This window comes from Echeneis naucrates, chromosome 14 (assembly GCF_900963305.1).
Source record: "Echeneis naucrates chromosome 14, fEcheNa1.1, whole genome shotgun sequence".
Lineage (NCBI taxonomy): Eukaryota > Metazoa > Chordata > Actinopteri > Carangiformes > Echeneidae > Echeneis > Echeneis naucrates.
Genome location: NC_042524.1, coordinates 12348941 through 12370195, shown reverse-complemented (window position 1 = coordinate 12370195; position 21255 = coordinate 12348941). Strand labels below are relative to the sequence as shown.

General features: G+C 40.8%; 1 protein-coding gene across 2 annotated transcripts in view; it reads right to left on the bottom strand.

The window, feature by feature from the left end:
* The window catches only part of LOC115053805 (serine/threonine-protein kinase PAK 3), a 25894-nt gene extending 4639 nt beyond the window's left edge, over positions 1–21255 (bottom strand). Inside the window, exons 1-12 of one of the 2 annotated variants that reach the window (XM_029518594.1) lie at positions 21083–21255; positions 8729–8922; positions 8511–8611; positions 7613–7766; positions 7468–7505; positions 4678–4740; positions 3042–3197; positions 2778–2952; positions 2149–2212; positions 1144–1192; positions 955–1067; positions 116–233 (exon numbers count right to left, since the gene is read on the bottom strand). In XM_029518594.1, coding sequence (XP_029374454.1) covers positions 116–233; positions 955–1067; positions 1144–1192; positions 2149–2212; positions 2778–2952; positions 3042–3197; positions 4678–4740; positions 7468–7505; positions 7613–7766; positions 8511–8611; positions 8729–8900 — 1203 coding nt within the window. In that variant the 5' untranslated portion in view covers positions 8901–8922; positions 21083–21255. The remainder of the gene's footprint in view (positions 1–115; positions 234–954; positions 1068–1143; positions 1193–2148; positions 2213–2777; positions 2953–3041; positions 3198–4677; positions 4741–7467; positions 7506–7612; positions 7767–8510; positions 8612–8728; positions 8923–21082) is intronic. The other variant, XM_029518595.1, reaches the window with a different exon arrangement.

Sequence of the window (21255 nt, the reverse complement as noted above, 5' to 3'; positions counted from 1 at the left end):
AAGGTTCACATGCTATTCAAGGAAGAGCAACAATTAAAGGATCAGCTCAGCCACGCTACAAGAGCAGTGGGCGATATTGCTGATAATTTGGCCTGCTCTAAACTTGGCTTGTTACCTCTCTGCAGACCGCTGCAATCTGGCCCTCATCCATGCAGGTCTCAGTCACTACATCTGTCAAAGAGCCACCGGCCAAATATTCCATCACCACCCACAGCTCATCTCCCACCAAGTAACTAAACAGAACAAAGGTAGTGGAGAAAAAGAGGGAAAGTTAAAAAATACCGAAATAGTGTGAATGTAGTTTTCAGCTTAGGTACTTCGATAGACTGACAATATGTAAACACTTAAGGGCACATAGTCAGTTGCAACGGTTGTGTCTAAGTGTGGTTTAAAACAGCAGGTGGCAGTAATGCACCTTAAGACAAATGCTGACTACTATTGAGAGGGAAAAAGAGGAAGAATGAGATGAGGAAGAAGGAAAAGACATGAGAAAGAGGCCCAGAGGATCCTCAATGTCATGCCATTATTGTAACATGTATTTACCACATTTAGCTTCTGACAACAATTCACTTGATATTGGCAACTAAATATTGGCAACACCTTTAAGTATCTTAGAAAACAAAAATGATGAAAGAAAGATTGAATACATGCTGAACGAGTCTGTATACCTGCTAAATGTCTTATCTGGAGTCTTGTGAAATATTTGTTCATTCATTCATTCATTCATCCTCAACTGCTTATCACGTTCCAGCTTGTGAGGGTTGACATATTTGTATCATACTATTATTTTCCATATAAAGTAAATATAAATATTTGCCGAAACAAGATGATGTGAAAAACTCTAATGTAATAGCGTGTCTTGTGTCTCACTGTTATATGTGACAGACAGGAAACTGAAAAACATCTTTTCCTGAAGTTTAGACGCGATCTGAAACCGGCTGTGTAAAAACTGACCTGTCCAAATAGTTCACTATATTGGAGTTCTTGTTTTCCCTCATCACCAAGATCTCATTGATGATCAGCTCTTTCTTAGGCTGCTGCTGCAGGTTCATCTGCTTAATGGCCACCTGAGAAAACAGACAAAGGAGTTTGTAGCGCAGAACAAGCATAAGCCTGATCATATACTATGTAACAACCTTGTACCTCTTGGCCAGTTGCTATGTCAATGGCAGTGTACACAGTGCCGGATGCTCTGGAAAATGGAAAAGCAAACTCGTATTAATGAGACACATCACTCAGACACTGAGTGATTTCAATACACAGTGTTTGTTCTTTATTCAAAACTAATTGGTGTTATTTTGTGATTACTAGTTTGTCTATACTATTATTTCATGAAAAGTTACTAAGCTTCAGAGTAACAGTATGACCCACTCATATTTCCATATTCTGTATTTAAAGTGCACAGACCTACTGACATGTTAAAACTTGCTTTATCCAATGAGGGAAGCATAAACTGCGAAGAGGCAGTAGTGTGGAGGATAAACTACCTTTATTCATTTTCTGTAATTAATGGTTCTACATTGCTTTTAATATGCTGCATCTGAGGACTATGCAAGCTTTTACTGAATTGGCTGAGCAGTGGTGAGGCTTCATGGTTTCCAATAATTGGTCAAAGGAATGGTATGCAGCCATTCAGACCTTATTTGGAGGTGTAAAAACTCTCATTTAGGTGTCTTGTCTTTCCACGTCACTTTCTCTTTCTCTCTTGCTGCACCTGTGTAATTTCAGCTCAGATCCCGGTACCAATAAGTTACAGATAACCTGGTGGACAGTAACAAGACAGTTATCTATGGTTTCAGATAAGACCTTCCTGATCAAATTTGGAAGGAGTGAGTATGTTATAGCAGATAAGGACCACACAGTTTTTATCTGTGTAGATGTATACTGAACAGGAAGAGAGCCTTAAAAAATAGACGAGGCGGGGAGAGAGAGAGAGACACGGCTGAGCTTATCTGGCCTTTGGCCATTTCAGGATACAGTTCTCATTTCCTCTCTACTTATTTTTCACCCAGTCATTCATCCTAACCCTCCCGCTGCCTCTCTGAAGTGGTCACTATAACATCATCTCTCCTGGTGAGACTGACTGCCTCTGCAATTTCTCCATTTTAATATCCATGACAACTGCTTGGTGTTCATGCACAAACTTACCCTTGTCCTATTTTCTCGAAGCGTGTGTACTTCTTTTTGGGATCCCCCACGCTCACAATACTCCCTGAGTCAGAGAGAAGATAGACATGTGATGTCTGAGCTTGTGTGGGTGCACATTGTGACGACAGCCTTCACGCAAACAAATAAGTATAAACAAGACAACACTGCAGAACTTTTTCTGCCTTTGTGCCCTTCTTTTTAGTGCAGTTATTCCAACTATATGCATCTCTTCCTTGTGATGCAATCTGTGCTGCTAATATGGGCTGAAGTTGCAGAAAGATCAGTGCAATGGAGGCCACACTTCATGTCTTCATTTTTTTTTTCCGTAATTCTTTTAAAAGACAAACTTGATGCATTGGTAGTAATATTTAGAAAACTGTAAACTGCAACTGTACACCATATATTCAGCCCATCTTCTAAATTACCACAAAGTGAATAATGTGATCCAGCCACACACAAACACAAACTGAGAAGCACAAACTGATACAGATATCAGTGACACTGAAGTCATTTCCTCAACACTGTTTGTGCATATAACTAACAAATGAATGAATAAATTAAATCAAATTTGGACTGTGGACTCTACAGTTCCATGATAAGAATGCAAACTGAGCTCGAAGTACACATACTGAGTCTTTCCAGAATCTCCTCATCCGTCATTTTAGACTTCTTCCTCTGGCGATCAGTGTGACGGTACATTGTGTTGGACGTGTTCTCTGGCTGGACCTGCGACTCAGGTGGAGTCAAAACTTCTTTCACAGGGGTGGGAGGCTTTGGTGGGTCCATTACAGAGCGTGTGTAGATCTGCAAGGGGAGGAATATGAGGAGCACGAATATGAGGAGAGGAAATGCATCTGCAGAGTAATTTCACCAGTCATGTCACGTAAACTCACAGATTTGGTGTGCTCAGGACGAGGCGCAATGACCGGGGGCAATTCGTCATCATCATCCTCTTCTTCTTCCTCCTCCTCCTCTTCCTCTTCCTCCTCATCCTCCTCCTCTGACACAGGTGGAGCAATAGGGGGCTCTGACGATGATGTTTTGGCACCCTGCAGAGTACAGATATCAGTCAGTCTAGATGTATGCATCTTGTAGCAGCATGGGGTGAAAAGAGAAGATCCTGTAATTTTTCCCCAAATTATTGACAAATAGATTCTTTTCTCTGGGAATGAGTCGCTATCACAGTTAAGGGCCTGCAAACCCCAAACCAGCCAGGAACAGAGTTTGAATTCTGGCTATTTTAGGTATATCAGGTTATGGATAATCAGGACGTTGTCTGCTGTCCAAGCTCTGATCACAGTGAATGAATTTTGAAATCATATCAATCACACAGTCTGACAGATTCGACTTGTTGTAGCTTAAAAATGCACCATGTTGATTTTAGGTAAGTAGCCAGAAAAAGGAGCATATTTGATCAATGTAAACATAATCTGTTGTGATACTCTGCACACTGGAACAGTGCATCTGACATTGTTTGTGCACAAATTGCAAAAAATGAATCAGGGTAAATTTTGTTAATAGTGGAGGAAAGCATTATGAGTCAAGTGAGAGCTAAAGAGATGAGCACAAAAAGAGTGAAGGGGCCAATGGGTGCAGTTTATTTGAGGGTTTTTAGGTTGAAAGGTCAGGTCAGGTGGGCCATGAACCGATGATGACAATGAATTTTTACCTTAGAACAAACTTTTCTATACTAAACTGGACTACAGGAGAAAACATGCTGCGACTCAGCAGTAATGTGCCATATGGTGATGAAGTGTGGACACCCTGTTGATGTGGAAGATACCTTTTTCCAAGCATTAATGTGCCTCAGACATATTTATCATGTCTAATGCTCAGCCTGCATTTCCCCCATCCAAAACTCTGCTAGCCTTGGATCATCCTCCTCTTATGGAGTGGAAACATTTCATCCATTTCCAGTTTTGTCATGCATAAATGAGTCAGTGCAGCTTAGCTCTTGAGATTAAAGGGGAAGGGTCTGCCCAAGGAAAGTCCCCCTCCTTCATTCAGACATACTGGGCCTCTGACCTGCTCCATGGAGGGCTGAGCCAGAACTGCAGAGCAGATAGCAATGTCTGGCTAACTGTAAGCAGAGCCATGTGTTTTTTCTTTTTCTTTCTTCATAGCCATGCGGTAATGTCTACAATGGTGATGAAGTTACAGGCATATTGGCAATGTGGATCAAGTAGTAGGGAACATGAGCTCATACATGCAGTTTGATCACAGTCATCACTACCCTCTGTGGCATGCGCCCCTGCCCTGCCATTTCAGACACGGTCCATTCAAAAAAAAAAGAAAAAAAAAAAAAAGAGGTGCTCTTGTGCAACATAATAAATACATTTAAAACGACTAGATCCAATCAAACCCCCTGTGAAATTTCAACACAGATTGACGATGCCTCTAAAATCAAATATCCGTGTGCATGTTGCATTAGCCTGTTGAAATAACCAAAATTAGGAGATCAAATAGTGGAATTTAGCTCAAAGCCAATGCAGAGATACATCATGTGGAGAAGTAATATGGAGGAGTTACCTTGTCAAATAATGCGCTGCAGGTTCTAAGGCTGACAGGAGGCCCAGATGACAGCAGTCGGTTCTGAATGTGAAGGTTGAAAATGGGAGGATTTACTCAAAACAAACCCACACAATGCTTAAGAGTAAATGGACTTCAGAAGAGGAAGGGGGAGGGCAGGGGTCCGCTACTGAGGGATGGACATTAAGTCCACATGTTCTCCTCCTAACACACAGCATGAGGAGAGGACATGATAGAGACACATCATGCTGCCTGAGGACTGACTAGACGTTTCCCTCTCCACATTTATCTGTGAAGTTGGGTCAATCTCATGTCAGTACTTTGTCAATGCAATTCATTAGACCACCAGAATTTTAAGGTTAAACCTAAAATATAGTCCAAAATGTTCATAACATACACATAAGCACACCCACATACAGACAGATGTGTTAGACTTTGGGATTGGGCTCCTTTACTTCTGTTTGTTAGTGTTTTTTTTTTTTTTTTGGCTTTTTGGCTCACACTATGATAACTTTTCCAACTTAAAAAACTTACAGTTCTTAATTTGTAAAAATTATATATTATTTGAAACCAGTCTTGTGGTTTAGACTTTGACTACTTGTGTTGTTCATAGTTGTTTCAGATACTACAAGGAAAATGTTTGACTGTTAATAAAAGAAAAAAAAAACCCAAAACAAAACTGCAGACTGGCTTTGCAGCACTGATGGAAATAAAGTGGCTGCGTTTATTGATCTGAATGGATTCATGCTGTTTTCCATCATACTATGAAACAAATGTGAACAAATAAACATTACAGCTTGAATGACAACTTTGTCCGAGCTGTACTTTAAACTTGTCCTAACGGTTTGTTTTTACTTTTGTACTTGGTTTTAGTTTTTTTTTTTTTTTTTTTTATTTCAACAACACACAAGAGAAACATTATGAGCAATGCCAGCTGCTGTAAATGCAGTGAGATGAGCAGTGGTCAGGCTGTCTTTGTTGACATGTGACCACAACGACAAACACAATAAAAACAACAATTTTATTCTCATTTCTGGTTATAAAAATTTCCAACCCCCCCCCCAAAAAAAGAAAAAATGAAACAATCTATGAATTAAATTTGCTGTCTGTTAGATGCAGACACCGGAGAGTTAGCACTTTAGAGAGGATATGGGGCACAAGATGTAAAGTTTATATTTCCTTTCCTTGCTGCAGTCTTTCAACCTAAAATTCAATTGTGACTTTTCAATCATCTGCATTAGGATGTGATACAGTGACTCCAATGCCAGTATTTGCTGAGGAGGTGGGTCTAAAACATGAACAATTTGCTCAAATGGATGCTCAGGGGCGTTAAACAAAAACAGGGATTTCACAAAAAGCCAGTCGAAGCATTATGTGAAAATGCCTTATAATTTTAATTTTACTTAATCCTCAATGACAAAACAAGATAGCGGCAGGCTTGACATGGACTAGAACAGATGGGAACTACACTGAATGTGAGTTACTTACAATAAGTTCTCAGATCTCAATTTAACTGCAATGCAGGTAAGCAGAAGTTGGTATTCAAAACATTATCACAGAGCACACGGTGTATCTGTTGACCTCTATGGATCAGTTACTGGCACCTTTCCTGTTCCTCTACTTGACTGAGACACCGTGGTCCAAGAAAATGTGTGGCACCGCCGCCTGTAGCTGAGTCACTTCTGCAGCCGTAGACCACTGTGACAGTCCAAGTCTAAGATGCTCTCAGACAACCTCTTGCAGGCTTGCACAACCTTTTAGCCTCACTGCCACAGCCTCTTGGCCTTCATCCGCACAGAACTCTTCTCAAGCAACAGCCCTGCATGAAGTGATTCCAGTGAAGTTTGCCTGCGGCAGCGAATCCCACTGAACAGACTTGGATTCCACTTCTTCACCCGGCTGAGCGTGTACAGGCCAAGGCATTCAAAGCATAGATTACTCTGGTCAAAGCCAGGAATGAGGTCAGCCCAGCGGGAGTCCTTCTAGATGCATTTGAGCCTCCAGTGAAGCCTGTCTATGGGTATTTCAAAATCTGGTTAAGTAGATTGGAAAAATAAACAATGAGCAGAGCAACAGTAGCTCTCGCAGCAGTCACCATTTCTGTGCACGAGCTGCAAAAGTGAGTAATGTTTACCTAAAAATTCAGGGCACTGCGCCGCACAATCAGAGCAGTGAGTGTCTAGAGGGGAACACAACCATTTTTCCCATTAGAGGGCCTGAGGCCAAGTTAAATTAATGTTCTTGAGAGTAATACAGTCCATCCCAGAAATACTCGGACAGTGTTGGTAAGAGTAAAGAGGGAGAGCTGTGCTGGTGAAATGAAGCCACACAATGTTTCAACTTACCTGTTAAATTATTAGTTATATAAGTCCTAAAAAAAAAAAAAATACAGTTCCCTTCATATATTACTTAAGAGTGGAGAGATTTTCCAAAGTATTGAAATATGGCAGAGATAGTGCTCGGTTATGAAGCAAAGACGGGGCTGATTTGTAATTGTAATTTTATCCTTATAATAACCAGACATAACCATAGAGAACACAAAAACACAGCAGCAATAAAACTCATCATAAAACAGTCAGAAAAGCCACCTCCCACAATAAGGGCCATGTTTATTTAACTACTTCAAAATTATTTCAAAATTGAGCATTACATAGTAGTTAGGTATTATTCACTGCCATATATTTTTTTGGTGATATTTTCTTTAATGGTATTCTTAAAAAATAATTAACTATATTAATTGGTCTGAGTAACAAACCAGCACTCGCAAAAATAATACACAAAACAACTCACCAGAGTGTTTGCTGCTATGTAGCCATGTGCCGACTTGTCTGTAACAACAAAGCAAACTTGGTATTAGATATTAAATATGAGATGTTTCTCTCTTTTTTTATTGGTAACTTTTGATTTATGGTATCGGCATTGTAGTGTTGCTTACCTCCAGAGGTGAAGCTCATATATTTCTGGTTGTTGACGGTCTCTTTGGAGTCATAGAACTTTAAGACGTCCAGCACAGCCTGTGGGTTCTTCTTCTGCTCCAGCTTGGTGATGTTTGAGGTTTGTAGGAGCCGTGCCCACTGCTCTGGAATACCCTGTGGCAATAAAAACGAAAGGAAATATTTTGGAAAAAATGTCTAAAGAGTAATGTAATAGATAACCCATGTTTATAGGAGAGAGTGTCTGCTGCGGTGATTCATTCATGCTGTCTTTGTTACACTTGTGCATATTTTTACACCTAAAGTGAAACTCAGTGTGCCGGTGAAGTGAGTCCATTGCGCTACAGAAGCAGTGGCATTTGGTTCTTTTTCCAAGATGATGCGTGTGTCACAGTTAAACATCTTATCAAATGAATGAGGAACTATGCAGCACTGATGTCATAGACTGAGTGCTGTACATTTGGAAGTCAAATAGAACAGACTACATATTCTTCATTGTAAAGGTGGTTTCAGAGCAGGATGATGCAGGACTTTCTCTCAGAATAACAGAGAGAAAGTATATTTGATTAACTTTAATGAGAACATCAACCAGAGAAAATAAAAGAGAGGAAATTCTTTGTCTGGGTATTGTTTGTATGAGTTTTTCTAAGAATAAAACTGAAACTGTGGCCAAGAAATGGTAATAGATTCCAGTTCAGGTTTCACTCGACAGGAGAAAGTGATTGTCATTCAAATTAATATGTATTATCTACTCGATGTGCAGGGAAATATATTATTATTCGCTCCATCACCTCAGGGCATCGTGATTCGTAAGGTCTGTGCCTCGATCTCTGCTTCAGGAGGATCCATTTTATCATTCCCTGTTTGTATGACTGATTGTGCGGTGAAAGAGAAACTCACCGTGAATTCTCCTGTTACAGCATCAAAGCCAACATGAATGGTGTGTTCAAAGTCTGAGGGTAGGGAGATCTCAGGACGCTCCTTCTCCTTCTTCTTATTTGCTACAGGAGACAAATAAAACCTGATTAGTGGGTGTTTTCTGAAACTGCACATAGAAAACTTGTGAATTACAAGTGAACAAAACAGACTGGAAAAATGCCATGGAGATGGACACTCACTCTTGTCTCCCCCAGGGAAGATAGAGCGCAGGCGGACCTTCTTGTTTTTCTCCTCAGGAGCCATTGGAAGTGGTTTAGAGGCGTGATTCAGTGATGAAGAGTCTCGGGAACTACTGTTCATTCTCAAGGGGGGGGCTGGTGGTTTCTCTTCAATATCAACACTATCAGACATCTTTAGTGGCACTCACAATGTCCTGCAGGAGAGAAAGAGAGAGATGTAAGAGTTCAACGCATGGGGATGACACAGAATCCCTCTCAATGCACCAAATATACCAGCCAGCACTTAACCCTAGTGAGTGTACACTTTTTTCTTTGACATTTATTTTACCAGGTGAAATGTTTGAGAAATATTTCTAATTTACAAGCATGACCATGACCTGACACAACACAATAACATTAAGGGACCTTCCTGAGAAATAGCGTACAGGCCAAAAGTTTGGACACACTTTCCTATTCATTTGAAGGAGGTGTTTCCAAACTTTTGGCCTGTCCTGTATATTTGTTTTTTTATGTCAAGGATGTGATGCTGTCACCTCTGTCTGCTTGTTTGTCAGCAGGATTACACAAAATACTGAACCAATTTGTACCAAACTTAAAAGAGAACCCGGGGCATGTGCAAAGGAAGTGCCCATTAAGTTTTGGTGCTGATCCAGGATTATTTTTTTTTTTTTATCTGACATTTTTTGGTGTTGATCTGCAACTTTGTCTATTCAATTTGGTGCCTAATAATAATCCATATCTGGAGGAGAAAACCGTGGCCATGGGGAGGATATACACTCCACTCAGGATAATTATAACTTCAAATTATCTATAAAGTGTTACAAAATAGAGTGAAATTACTTATTAGATTTTCCAAGTGTCCAATGAAAGGTTTTCAAATTGACCAACATTCAGAAACCCTAAAACATAAAATGTACACGAGGACAAGTACAAATGTTCGTTGCTTTCAATAAAAACTACTGTTTGCCAGAATGTAATATTCATGATTGATGAAGGCCGGGAGAAAGTGGGGTGAATGTCTCTTCTCTGTGGCTGGTTTCCGAGGCAGAACTGGGATTCTGATGAACGTGTCAGAGCTGTATCAAAACCTGATCATTGCAGTCAGACAGATGAAACACTTTTAACATTTTAACATGAAGAATCCTGTTACAGTAATGTTGCTGGTCAAAAAATTTCCCTCTGAAATTGTTGATGTTTATAGATCTTTGCTAATGCATTTACTTTACCTTGAATAGCAGATTTGGCTGTTATTTAAATAGAGAAGTATACAATTTCTTCAATTTCCATTGTGATGTTTATAAAGAATCTTTATATGAAATGTGCCTTATCTGGTATGGAGGTGATTTCAAATGGTGGATGTGGAGTCTGACATCTTGAGTGTCTGCTCATCTGCAGAATCAGTAACCAGGATTTGATTCTAAAAGAAACTGGCAAGAGTAAACGTTCCCATCACTCATCTTCTCGTCTTCTACATGCCCGTCCCACTAACATCTTAGACTCCTTCACTGCCTCGCCCTAAGGCCAAGCCCATCATGTGATGTGCAGTCCCAGAAAGCGGGCCATCAAGGCCGCCCCCTCAGTGTAGACCTACATTAGCAAACAAAGAGTCTTGCTGGGCCCTTACACAGCGCACACCGCCTCTGACAAATTACACATGTGCCTTCACAGTGGCCTTCACAATTTTACATAACCATTGCCTGAACGGGACAAATTTCTGGTTGGTACCACCCAACTCTTTGTTAACTTTCAGAACGAACTGGTTTTGAATGAAGGAATTAGATTAGGAGGGAGATGTAACGTGATAAGGAGCCACGATTTAATCTGATCTATCCACAGTAATAGCATTATTACACAAGAGCTCTGTGCTTCCCCCTCTGCTGCCTGAAAAAGATGCTTGTTCTTTTCTCAAACATGTTAATCAGTGATGCAATTTTCTCATAAACCTGTACGGTCAGGGCAATGTCTCTACAACACTGCAGTGGCTTCATGATTTCAAGTTGATGTCCAGTGAAAATACAAAACATGAACTAAGAGACATTTTGATTCCTGATTACTGTGGAAAAATGTACTTTGATTCTGTGTTGATTCACTGAATAAATAAAATATATATGAAGGCTCTGTTTAATTTGATAATGCTCAAAGCATTTGTTTTACAAGATAGCCTGGATGCTTCTCATTAATTGGGCATTGGTGTTGTTCCCCATCAGACCTGCAGAGTTTAACACAGAAAACGCACTAAGGTCTTTTAAGCCCGATGAACCATTTCAGAATCACACCAGGAGAATAAGTGTTAGAGAGCAGCCCATGCTAGCCTATCCTACCAGTTACCAGGAGAGGGATTTTAATCTTTCTTATCTAAGTCAAGACACACTGAACACAAGTTATACACTGAATTCATTGACAAAGCAGCACATGATAAAGATGAAGATTACATCAATTGGGCCTTTGAGAAACTGGTAATTAATCTTCCCCATGACAGATATCTGTAGAGGTGAGTCTTTCGTTGACGGTACTAATAAGGGCTACTTGTGGATTCATCTTAACAGAAGAGAACACATTATTTTTAGTTCGACGGGTACACAGAACCACTTTTATGGTGTAAACACTGATGTTTTCCTGGTGCATATCCAGGATCTCATGAGATAAACCGGTGGTGGGGTTGAGGCCTGCTGGCATTTTATGTTGTGCTGGATGAGTTCCAGGTGAGACTCCAGACAGCTGCAGCAAACAGGTTCTCTAAGGTTGGAGGTAAAGGTGTGTCACTGACAACAAAACCTGGTAGAACGGCACTGTTTACAGAGGAATGTCACAGCGCTGATACGCTGAAGCCACAGGGAGTTGCTGACAAAACGGTTATCACAACACCTGAGAGGGGAAAAAAGCAGGAAGGGAACCCTAACCTAACCCTAACCCTCACAGAAAGGCTTTGTGTGTGCCTCTTGACAAACTGAGTCATAATTTAGTGAAAATGTGAGAGAGATTATTAAAAGTTTATACATTTTGACTCTTTGAACAAAACATGACAAAAGCTGAGGCTTCAATTTTCATCACACTGGCAAGAAATTGTGTCTAATGCTTTTTAATTGTCTGTTTACAAAGCCAGATTTAGACTGATAGAAGATGTCAAAGAAAATTACAATGAAAACCAGTTGAACCGTTTTTTGTCTTTAACAAAGAGAAAGTACATCAAGACACTGAGACAGTCACTTTAGCTATTCTAGCTGCATTAAGACAGCATTCAGATATACATAATCCCATATATCCACCTTGTCTAGAGTCAGTTGTCTAGAGACTAATGTGGCTGTGACTGATGCCTGTGTTAAGCCATTATGATAATCTTGTGAACACATTGTTACAGTTTGTCATGCAGCTCTCAGCTTTTGTTGCCCTTCACAGAAATGGTTTCACTAATATGTGCACATGGTACAAAGCAAGACCTGACAACAGTAACTGGGATCTAATCAATCAGGCCACTATCTGGTCAGCAGACACAGTGGGGGAAAAAATCAATGGCTGCAATATCAGAAAAAGATTAGGTGACAAAAGATTTTTAGATCCTTTCAAAAATAAAATTCATATTGAACTCCTTTTTGCTTCATCGATTTTCATGTCCTCCTTTGGCTAATTCAACATGGAATACACTTACATAAAGCAGAGAAGGTAGGGCGCATGCTCATGAATATTATAATTTCAGTCATTGGAGAGCAGGCTGGCTGGGTGATGTTGCTGAAAAATCCTTCAGTGTCTCCAGTCATTTCTACATTGCCTGTGCAACCAGCTGAAACTACAGCAAGAGACCCCGATGAGCTGAATAATTTTATGTTTCACAAATCTCTCTTGCTGTGGTCCTCACTGCTGTGTGGCTATCTGGTTCATCACCTGAGTGATGGCTGCCAAGCAGTTGGACTGCCAAAGACGGCAGATTCACAGAGGCCCAGACATCACTGATTCTTCGCTCACATAAAACACTGACCTATTTACTGTGCAGACTGACAAGCAGGCGCAGAGTCAGTGAGAGCACTGTCCCTGAAACAAGCAGCTCCTCTTTCTGAAAACACACATAGGCGTGTCTTTCAACATCATACATCAACTCTGTGTCTGTCTGTTTGCCCCATACTGGAGACAGTCTTAAATGAGGCTCCACTATTCTACCAGACAAGGAGAAAAGAGAGCAGCTCCAGCACTGATCAACAAGATGCTAATTTGTTAGACATTAAAGTGTCGGGCTTCATTCTGTTTGGCTTGTTTTGGTGTGATGTGATGTTTTGACGGCGATGTAAGAATGCTCCAAGTGTCTAAAAAAAAAAAAAAAAACCCCAAAAAACAACAACCACAAAAAAACACAGAACCACCACAGATACACCAGCTCAACTCAGATATTGCTGGGGATGTTTTCACAGTTCTCTCCCATAAAATATTAATCTGTCCACGAAGAGCAGGCATTTTCTCTGCTCTTTCAAACATTAATGCTGAATTTGAATGGCTAACACAGGAAGAGCCTCTAATCTTGAGCCCATGGCAGCCCAGTAATGGCCCCCGCAGTGGGGGGAGGGCTCCATAAGCCTGGCTCTTCATGCCACTGATTAGGGCACGCTCTCTGTTTGACTTGGCTTCAGCTTTGGCTGCGCTTCTTTGAAGGATGCTGATTACTTGGATGGGATAGACAGTTAGAGGACATTCAAAGGATAAGGAGGTGGGGGGGAACTCCATAGCGACAGTTTACTATTGTTATCCTCTTTATCTGGGTATGTACTGACCACTGTAGTGTCTTTTTGTCAACAGTGAGAGAATGAGAAAAGAGCACTTCAGTTGTAAAGTGTCACATAACGCAAACACAAACACACTGACACAAAGGAAACCTGAAAAAGAAAAACACTCAGACACTTCACTGGGATGTTGGTACACTGGAGGCCATGAACACACAGATGTCAACCGTGTTAGTCTGCAAACGCTCTTCTCTCACATGGCTGGTCTGTCAAGGTCAGATTAAAACATACACAGCCACAGTGCAGATGCCATGCAGTGCCATCCCCCTTTAATTTCAAATGGAGGGAGAGGGAGGAGGTCCATTTTCAATTCTGTTAAAAAAGACTCTGGATGGGGCACGAGGAGAATTAATGGTCACAAGATCAAAACCTCATGTGGTCAAGCATGCCACAGCATCCTCCAGGAAATGACCTCATTCCATTTTTCTGTTTCTTTTTTCTAGTTTATATAACTACTGAAATTAAACAATTATTGTTCTCATTCTGTACTGTCATCTGACTTTGAGCATTTGTACGAGCTCAAGTAACAGTTTGTGTCTAGCCATAGACTTGGTCTCAATGTTTACAGAAACATAAATATGCTTATTGACTTTCATGCTGCAAGTTGAGAAGAAAACCTCTGAGGCTCACTAATGAATATATCATGCCTTGTTTGTTTAATCTCCAACATGTTTGCACGGTTCAGTTTGTGAATAGTCAAAACAGAATATGTCAGTATTACTTTATCAGAGACACCGAAAATGTACAGCAGCCTACACGACACCAAAAATTTCCAAGAACATCTAGATCCACTGGAGCAGGATCCAATCTTCTGAGTGTGACTCTGGTTACTGTGCTATAAAAAAAAATCTGCTATAGCAGCTTTTGTCTGATGAGGCTCCACCTCTTTAGTTTGATCCCCCTCCTGCAAAACTCAGTAACTCTGCTTTGCATACAGCTGCCAGTGTTTGGTTCATAAAAGGAACAAGTCATAAGGTCTTCCAACAGGTGGCAGATGACACAGGTGTGTGTGTGTGTGTGTATTTATTCACTTTATATACACAGGTTACATTATTTCAGCGCTTTTGTTAACAATTGTGCAACATTTTCTAACATCCATCCATTTGCAGGTTGACAAAGCATATAAACATAAATTCAATAACATCCAGCTGGCATTTCATTGTGAGCTTTAAAACAGCTTCATCAGATCGGCCTCAGTATTGAATCACTTCTGGTTACCTCTCATAAAGTGCAGAATTGTTTCTTTCATTGGTTTTTAATAGCCTAACAGCAGTGAAATCATGTGTTTCATAACTAAACAAAAAATTTCAAAAGTCAGACTTTTTCTTCCAACTTCTATTTTCAGCTGATACACACGCCTTGAGGGGAAGCCATGGAAATGTTGAACATGCACCTCTTTTAATCGTGTTGGTATAAAAGGCTTATACTGGTTCATAATATGCCAACTAGAGCATGATCACACAATATCAAAGGCAAATCTAAATGGACGCAATAGCTGTCCATCCACTTTAAACATGCATTCACATTGACCCCTGAAGAATCCAACATCACTCGTTTTTTTCAGTGGTCACAGGGATCCCTCATCCAATATCAGCTGAAAAACGGGATAACATTTGATTATTTTCACTAAGACAAACCCGAACAACAAACACTTCCATTTATTAAAACTATCATTACGTAGTTATTCAATCCAATTTTACAGACAACACATAAAGTGCTCTAATCAGTCACCAGAGATCTATTGCTAGACACCACCCATGTCTGTATCTGATCTTGTTTTGCTTTTATTCCCTTTTTCATGCGTTGTCTTGAGAACTCTAGATAACCCTGAGTTGTTACAGCTTAGTGACTGTTTTCAGTATAAGCTTCATTGATTGATTGACCACTTAAAAAGACAAAAAAGGCAGAACCAACCACTGCTGCGTGTCGCAGCCGAGTAGAGCACTTGCTATACTGATATTACTTACTGTCCTATTTCCCTACAAATAGGACCAAATTCTTACACCCAAGTGAAATTGGGCCCTGCAGCAGTTGCAAAACTTGAATTTTCTATTGTGGCTATAAAGCCAGAAATCAAACTGGTCCTAAACTCCACAGAACAAAAACCAACACATATCTCAGGTTGAGCAGTTTGAAGTGAGACCTAATCCACTTTCAAATTACACAGTGCTTTCTGATCTGGTTCTTTCTTCATCTAAATTATACACACATTTTGTTAGGCTGTTAAAATTTTACACTGATCTTGTCAAATGCTAATCAGCAACAACACTAATTTGGCACAAAGAGCACAGTAATATGAACCTGCCTTATTTTCTCTTCACGCTCACACTAATTACGCTCCAAGATTCAAAGGGTTCAGTGGTCCTACCGCACAAAATCTCCCTGGTTGACTTATTTATTACTCAGTAAGTCACAGGGTGTGTCATAATAATCGTCATATTCAAAACGAAGAAGAAAAAGGCGGCGAAGCCCACACTCAAAACACATCTATTCCCCCCAGACCACAATCTACCATGACTCTCATTTTACCAGGCATCATCCTTCTCCAAATTCCCTTGCTGTGGAGGCCTGAGAACTCACTCTGTCATTTAATATTTAACTTGAGTGAGCCCGCCCCTGTGCTGCTCTCTCATACCAGAAAAAAACCTTTTTCCTCCTCATGTCTAAAACCCGCCATGTTATTTTTCCCTGTTTTCAATAGTTTTGTAGTTCAAAATAATAGCTTTGAAAAGTGGTTTTCAAGGTAATTTAAAAGATTATGTGCACTTTTCTTTTCTTTTCTATTAATGACATGTCAGCAGCAAGAGTAAACAATATGAAAAAAATCGTAAATTCAAAGAAAGAAAACAACACTATAGCAACAGTCACAGCTGACAGAGCTGCTCTGTGCTGCTCTGACAGTTTAAGCTACACAGGTGCTTTTAAGTGAAAACAATTATGTCAGGAGGGGGATTTCTATCAAAAAGGACTACCAAAAATATTAATCTGCTCAAAAATATGGTCACTCATTCTGTCAAGTGGACAAAAGCAAGTGATAAAATTAGAAAAGCACTGCTTATGTAAATTTTTATGGCTGATTGTCTGTTTCAAGAAACACTTCTATGACTGGTAGTTTATTCGGATGGGAATTTACTGTCTGACAGTCAATAATATACAAGTACATTATGATAATGTTCATATTCCTCCTGACAGAACAAGCTTTATCAAGCATGTTTGATAGTCTGTCCTGAAAATGGGAAGTATTTTCTAGTATTCTCACATAGAGGTTCCACTCCTGCATTTGTTACAATATTCAGGTATTTATAATACGATGGGCACTGTCTCAGATGGAAAACAGATATAAAGAATAGAGACATCTGCGGTTGTTCTTAGCTTGGCACTCGGCACATCTGACATTTAAAATAAACTTCATAATGACACCCTATAGATTTGGCTGTAGTCTATGAATGCATGAATGGTAGCATTGGGGTATAAAATACATTTGTTTTAAAGCTGACAACCAAGAAACACGGTTGGCTGTCATCTTCTCAAAAGATAGTTACTACAATTAACTCTTGAAATATACGTTCACTGCTTAATCCATAAATTGCAAGTGACCTTCAATCCAATACAGATTGTTAGCATGAAGCCCAGGTAATAATGTTCATCTTGTACTGCTCTCAAGGTTTTGGGTTTTTTGCATTAGTGTGGCATGGTTGGGTATGGTTGAGTGCCAGCTGGAGGCAAAGAGGGGAGTGGATTCCCTCCTGCCATACCAGCTGATGCACCTTATCTGAGTCAAGTTGAAAGGGTTAAATCACGCCCACTGTAAAGGAGGATGGCAAAATAGCATGTTCTCAATGTCCACAGCATTTTCTCCAGCAATGTACAGTACAGGCCGAAAGTTTGGACACACTTGCTTATTCATTTGAATGAGAAGGTGTGTCCAAACCTTTGGCCTGTACTGTATATCCTAATGATTTCATGTGCAGTCAACACTATTGAAATCTCACCCCAGAAATACCTATCACAAGAGGGACTAAGTATGAATTTAGAATAGCTAAAGAAACAGTCATAGGTGAAACAGTCACTTTGTACACAACTTCTGAGGTCATGGTAATCCTTTCATTCACACAGGTTCCTCCATCATCGTACTGTACACCATGCAGCCTTTTCATCCTCAAACAAATGCAGGTTCAGATGCTATTCTGCAACTCTCCGCAAGGTCTTGAAAGAGTGAAACTTCTTAAACTCTTAAACCCCCTGAACCCTTTCCTCTTCTGCAACATTTCATCCTTTTATTCTCCACAGTCTTTCTCCATCTGGAACATCTTCACCCATTGCATCATCTTACTGTAAAGACGTCAACACCTCCTACTTTCTGGAATCTTGAATCCCCCTAACATGTTTCTCTGACTATTTCTGATGCCACATTTGCAATTAAGAGTTTGATACATCAGAAACAGAACAAGTCACCCAAGGACTATCTATATTTGTAGTGCACACAAAGAGATGACAGATAAACACACACACACATATACACACAAGGAACCTTATTCTAAATAGCAAGAGACATCAAGCAGGGAGATTACGGAGGGAGCTGTGTCAATGTGTCAGTGTGTGAGTGTTTCCTCTTTCTCTCTCTCTCTCCCTGTCTCTCTCCATCCATCTCTCTCACTTACTCCCCCTCCTCTTACTGAGACAAAATGGCCAGATGGCTTCCAATCCTACATGCTAATCCACAACACACAGACTGTAGAGCTGACACACCTTCCACAAGACTGCTTCTCTGCACTAGACGGCTTTGCCCCTAAAACACACCTAATGCATACACACAAACACCCACACGAGACCACTACACATTCATAAACTGTCAGCAAGTTTCCTAAATGATAGCTCTGCTTAACAACAGCAACACAACTTACCCAGAGTAAGTTCTCAACAGATGGAGGCCTACTTGCATGTGTTGTGTGTGTCCTACTATCATATTTCAGCCAGCCCAGTTAGCAGGCTACAGGCCAAGATGAGGTCCTGTGTCTATTGCTTTTGTTAGCTGAGGTGAGGTAAGAGAAGCTGTGTGTGTTGGGTTACACTGGCCAGTGGAAAACATAGGGAAGTTCAATATGGCAGCACAATACATAAGGAGACAGAGACAGATATACTGAAAAGAAAAGAAATGTTGCATTGTTTCAGTGCTACTTTTATCACCTGTGCTCTATCAACATGATAAATAAAGGTCCACGATGACTTGTGCTAACATGAGGTAGCAGATTATATATAAAAGGTTTCATTTTGGCCACTTAGGACTGGGCAGATGATGATATTGAAAACATATAAAGAACAAAGCTAAATCAAGTGTCTACTCATACATTTATTCATGTGCCTACAAGATAGGGATATTCAGGGAAGCTCCTCAGCTATACCTTTTCTTGAATTACAACAGGCTTGCCAGACGAATCAACGTGGAATCAAATCATTCATTATTTATTTGTAACTGAAAATGTAGAAGGAAAAGTCCTGTTTTTACTGAGAGATGCACTGTTGATAAGGTGGATCTTGTTTCTGTGACAATAAATAATTTTCTTTTCCAAGTTTCTCTCCCTCCATTTAGTCTAAGGCCGGATTCACACTGAGAGTATAGAATTGTAAGAAGTCAAGGTTATGGACGTCTTGACGGGGATCAGAAGGGACAGTTGTGAAATTATTTGCATCCATACTCAACCACAACAAACCTGGATTTTGCCTGCAGATTACATGTTGACACTATAAACTGTATACCTAGAGAAACAGGTCAACTTCTCTTTTTTTGAAATATATATAATGCATCAGACCGGTCGCATCATCACATTTTGACTGGCAACAGCTCCTGCCTATGTTGCGTCCTTCCACATATGAAATTTTTATGAGCTGATTGCGACCAATGCAGAGACAATAGCCTTTACAGGTGCATGAACGGTTTCAAAGCAGCCCTGCCCAAACCAGCATGGAGTATTCAAGGCTTTCAATTGTCCACTTCCCTGTGACAAACCTGTGAAAATAAAGGCGTGAAGAAGAGGACGTACAGCTCACAGACAACATAGCATTTCTGTCTGATTGTCTCTATACCTTCTAATTTTTACACTGTTTTAGATTACCACCGTATGCCTACTGTCTTTTCTGCCAAAATCTGGGCTGTACTAGTACAAAATGTTCAATTGGCTTTAAGTACAAACAACATTTTAGATGATCAAATGAATTTGTTAAACTGAAGAATAGACCAATCAGTGGACATGGATATGGAAGGGATAGGTTTCAGACACTTTATTAAATTCAAGGCAAAAAATAAAAATAATATAGTGCAGTCACGGTGTAAGATATCCTGAAAGACAGATCAGTGGTGAACCCAAGTACATGGATCTACATCAGTACAGGAGGCCAACGTTTGAAGGGAGTAGCACCTTCAGTATCCCATCCCCCAATTCCCCTGTATAATCATCTCACCCTCCCTCAATCATTAGCATGACTCCCTAGCATCCCTTTTTCATCCAGCAGCCAGACAACAGGTCTCCCATCAGGCCCTGCTTCTCACAAACTGGAGGATGACTGGGCTTCCTGGGAGAGGAATCTCTCACTCCCTCTTTGGTGGCTCTGACACCACCATCAAAATGAGCAGCGGTGATGGGAGGAGACGCACATTAAGCGTGCACTGTAACCAGTCCTTCCATCGTCCTCCACCACCGATGGCTGTAGAAGAATCCAAGGCAGAATAGCTCAGCTTTCACAGGACCGGCCCCCACCCCCACTCCGATCCCCAATGAAGTCAGGTGACCAGATGTTGTATATCTCCCTGTCACTACAGCCGCCATGAAACTGCTCCACACATCCATGTTAAAGCCGGGAGACTGAGACATGACTCTGTTGTGTGCGTGTGCGTGTGTGTGTGTGTGTGTGTGTGTGAGTGTGTGAGAGAGAGAGAGAGATCACTGAAAGACAAAAAAAAAAAAAAAAAAAAAACAAGGAAAAGAAAAGCCATTTCTTCATCAAACCATCCCTAGAAAGACTATAAGTGAGGGAGTGCAGAGATAACAAAAGAGCATCCATCAGCATATTAACCATCCATCACCCCCACCCCATCCACAGCATATACAGCTCAGATCCATTCGTCAGCCTCGGGTGTACAGACCCAAAATAGCATTTCTTCCTTTTTGTTCCAGTGTTACCACTGCAGCTACTGCATTTCTCCAGAACTGACACACACACACACACACACACATACACACACAGAGGCATGCACACGCACAAGGCCTGTACAAACGCCACCATTGATCCTAACACCTCCCCATCAATAAAGATGCTATTTGTGAGGCACAAGGGAGTACATACAGAGAAGATGTGATGCAGATGGGGCTGTGTGATCACACCAAAAATGTCCAGCCCATCTGATGCAGGCATCCATTTTCATCTCGCCCTCCCGGACAGGCTGCTGATGAAACAGCTGCCTCCTTAGCAGGGCAGAATGCAGAATGGAAGAGGAAGAAGAAAAAAAAAGGCTACAAAGCACCCCGACATACACAGCCTCCCCCTCCTCCTCCCTCCACATCCCTTACCGCACACACAGACAGGGAATTACCTGAAATATGTCTTCACATTCTCTTGCTCAGTGTTTCGCCTTGGAGCCCGGAGCTGCGCCGGATTCATCGTCAGCCGTACAGTCCTACTGACAGTTTAGAGGCAGGACTGCCATTCTCCCTTGTCAGACCAGTTCCTGACCCTAAAGCAGGCTCGGTCGGCAGGCTGGATGCT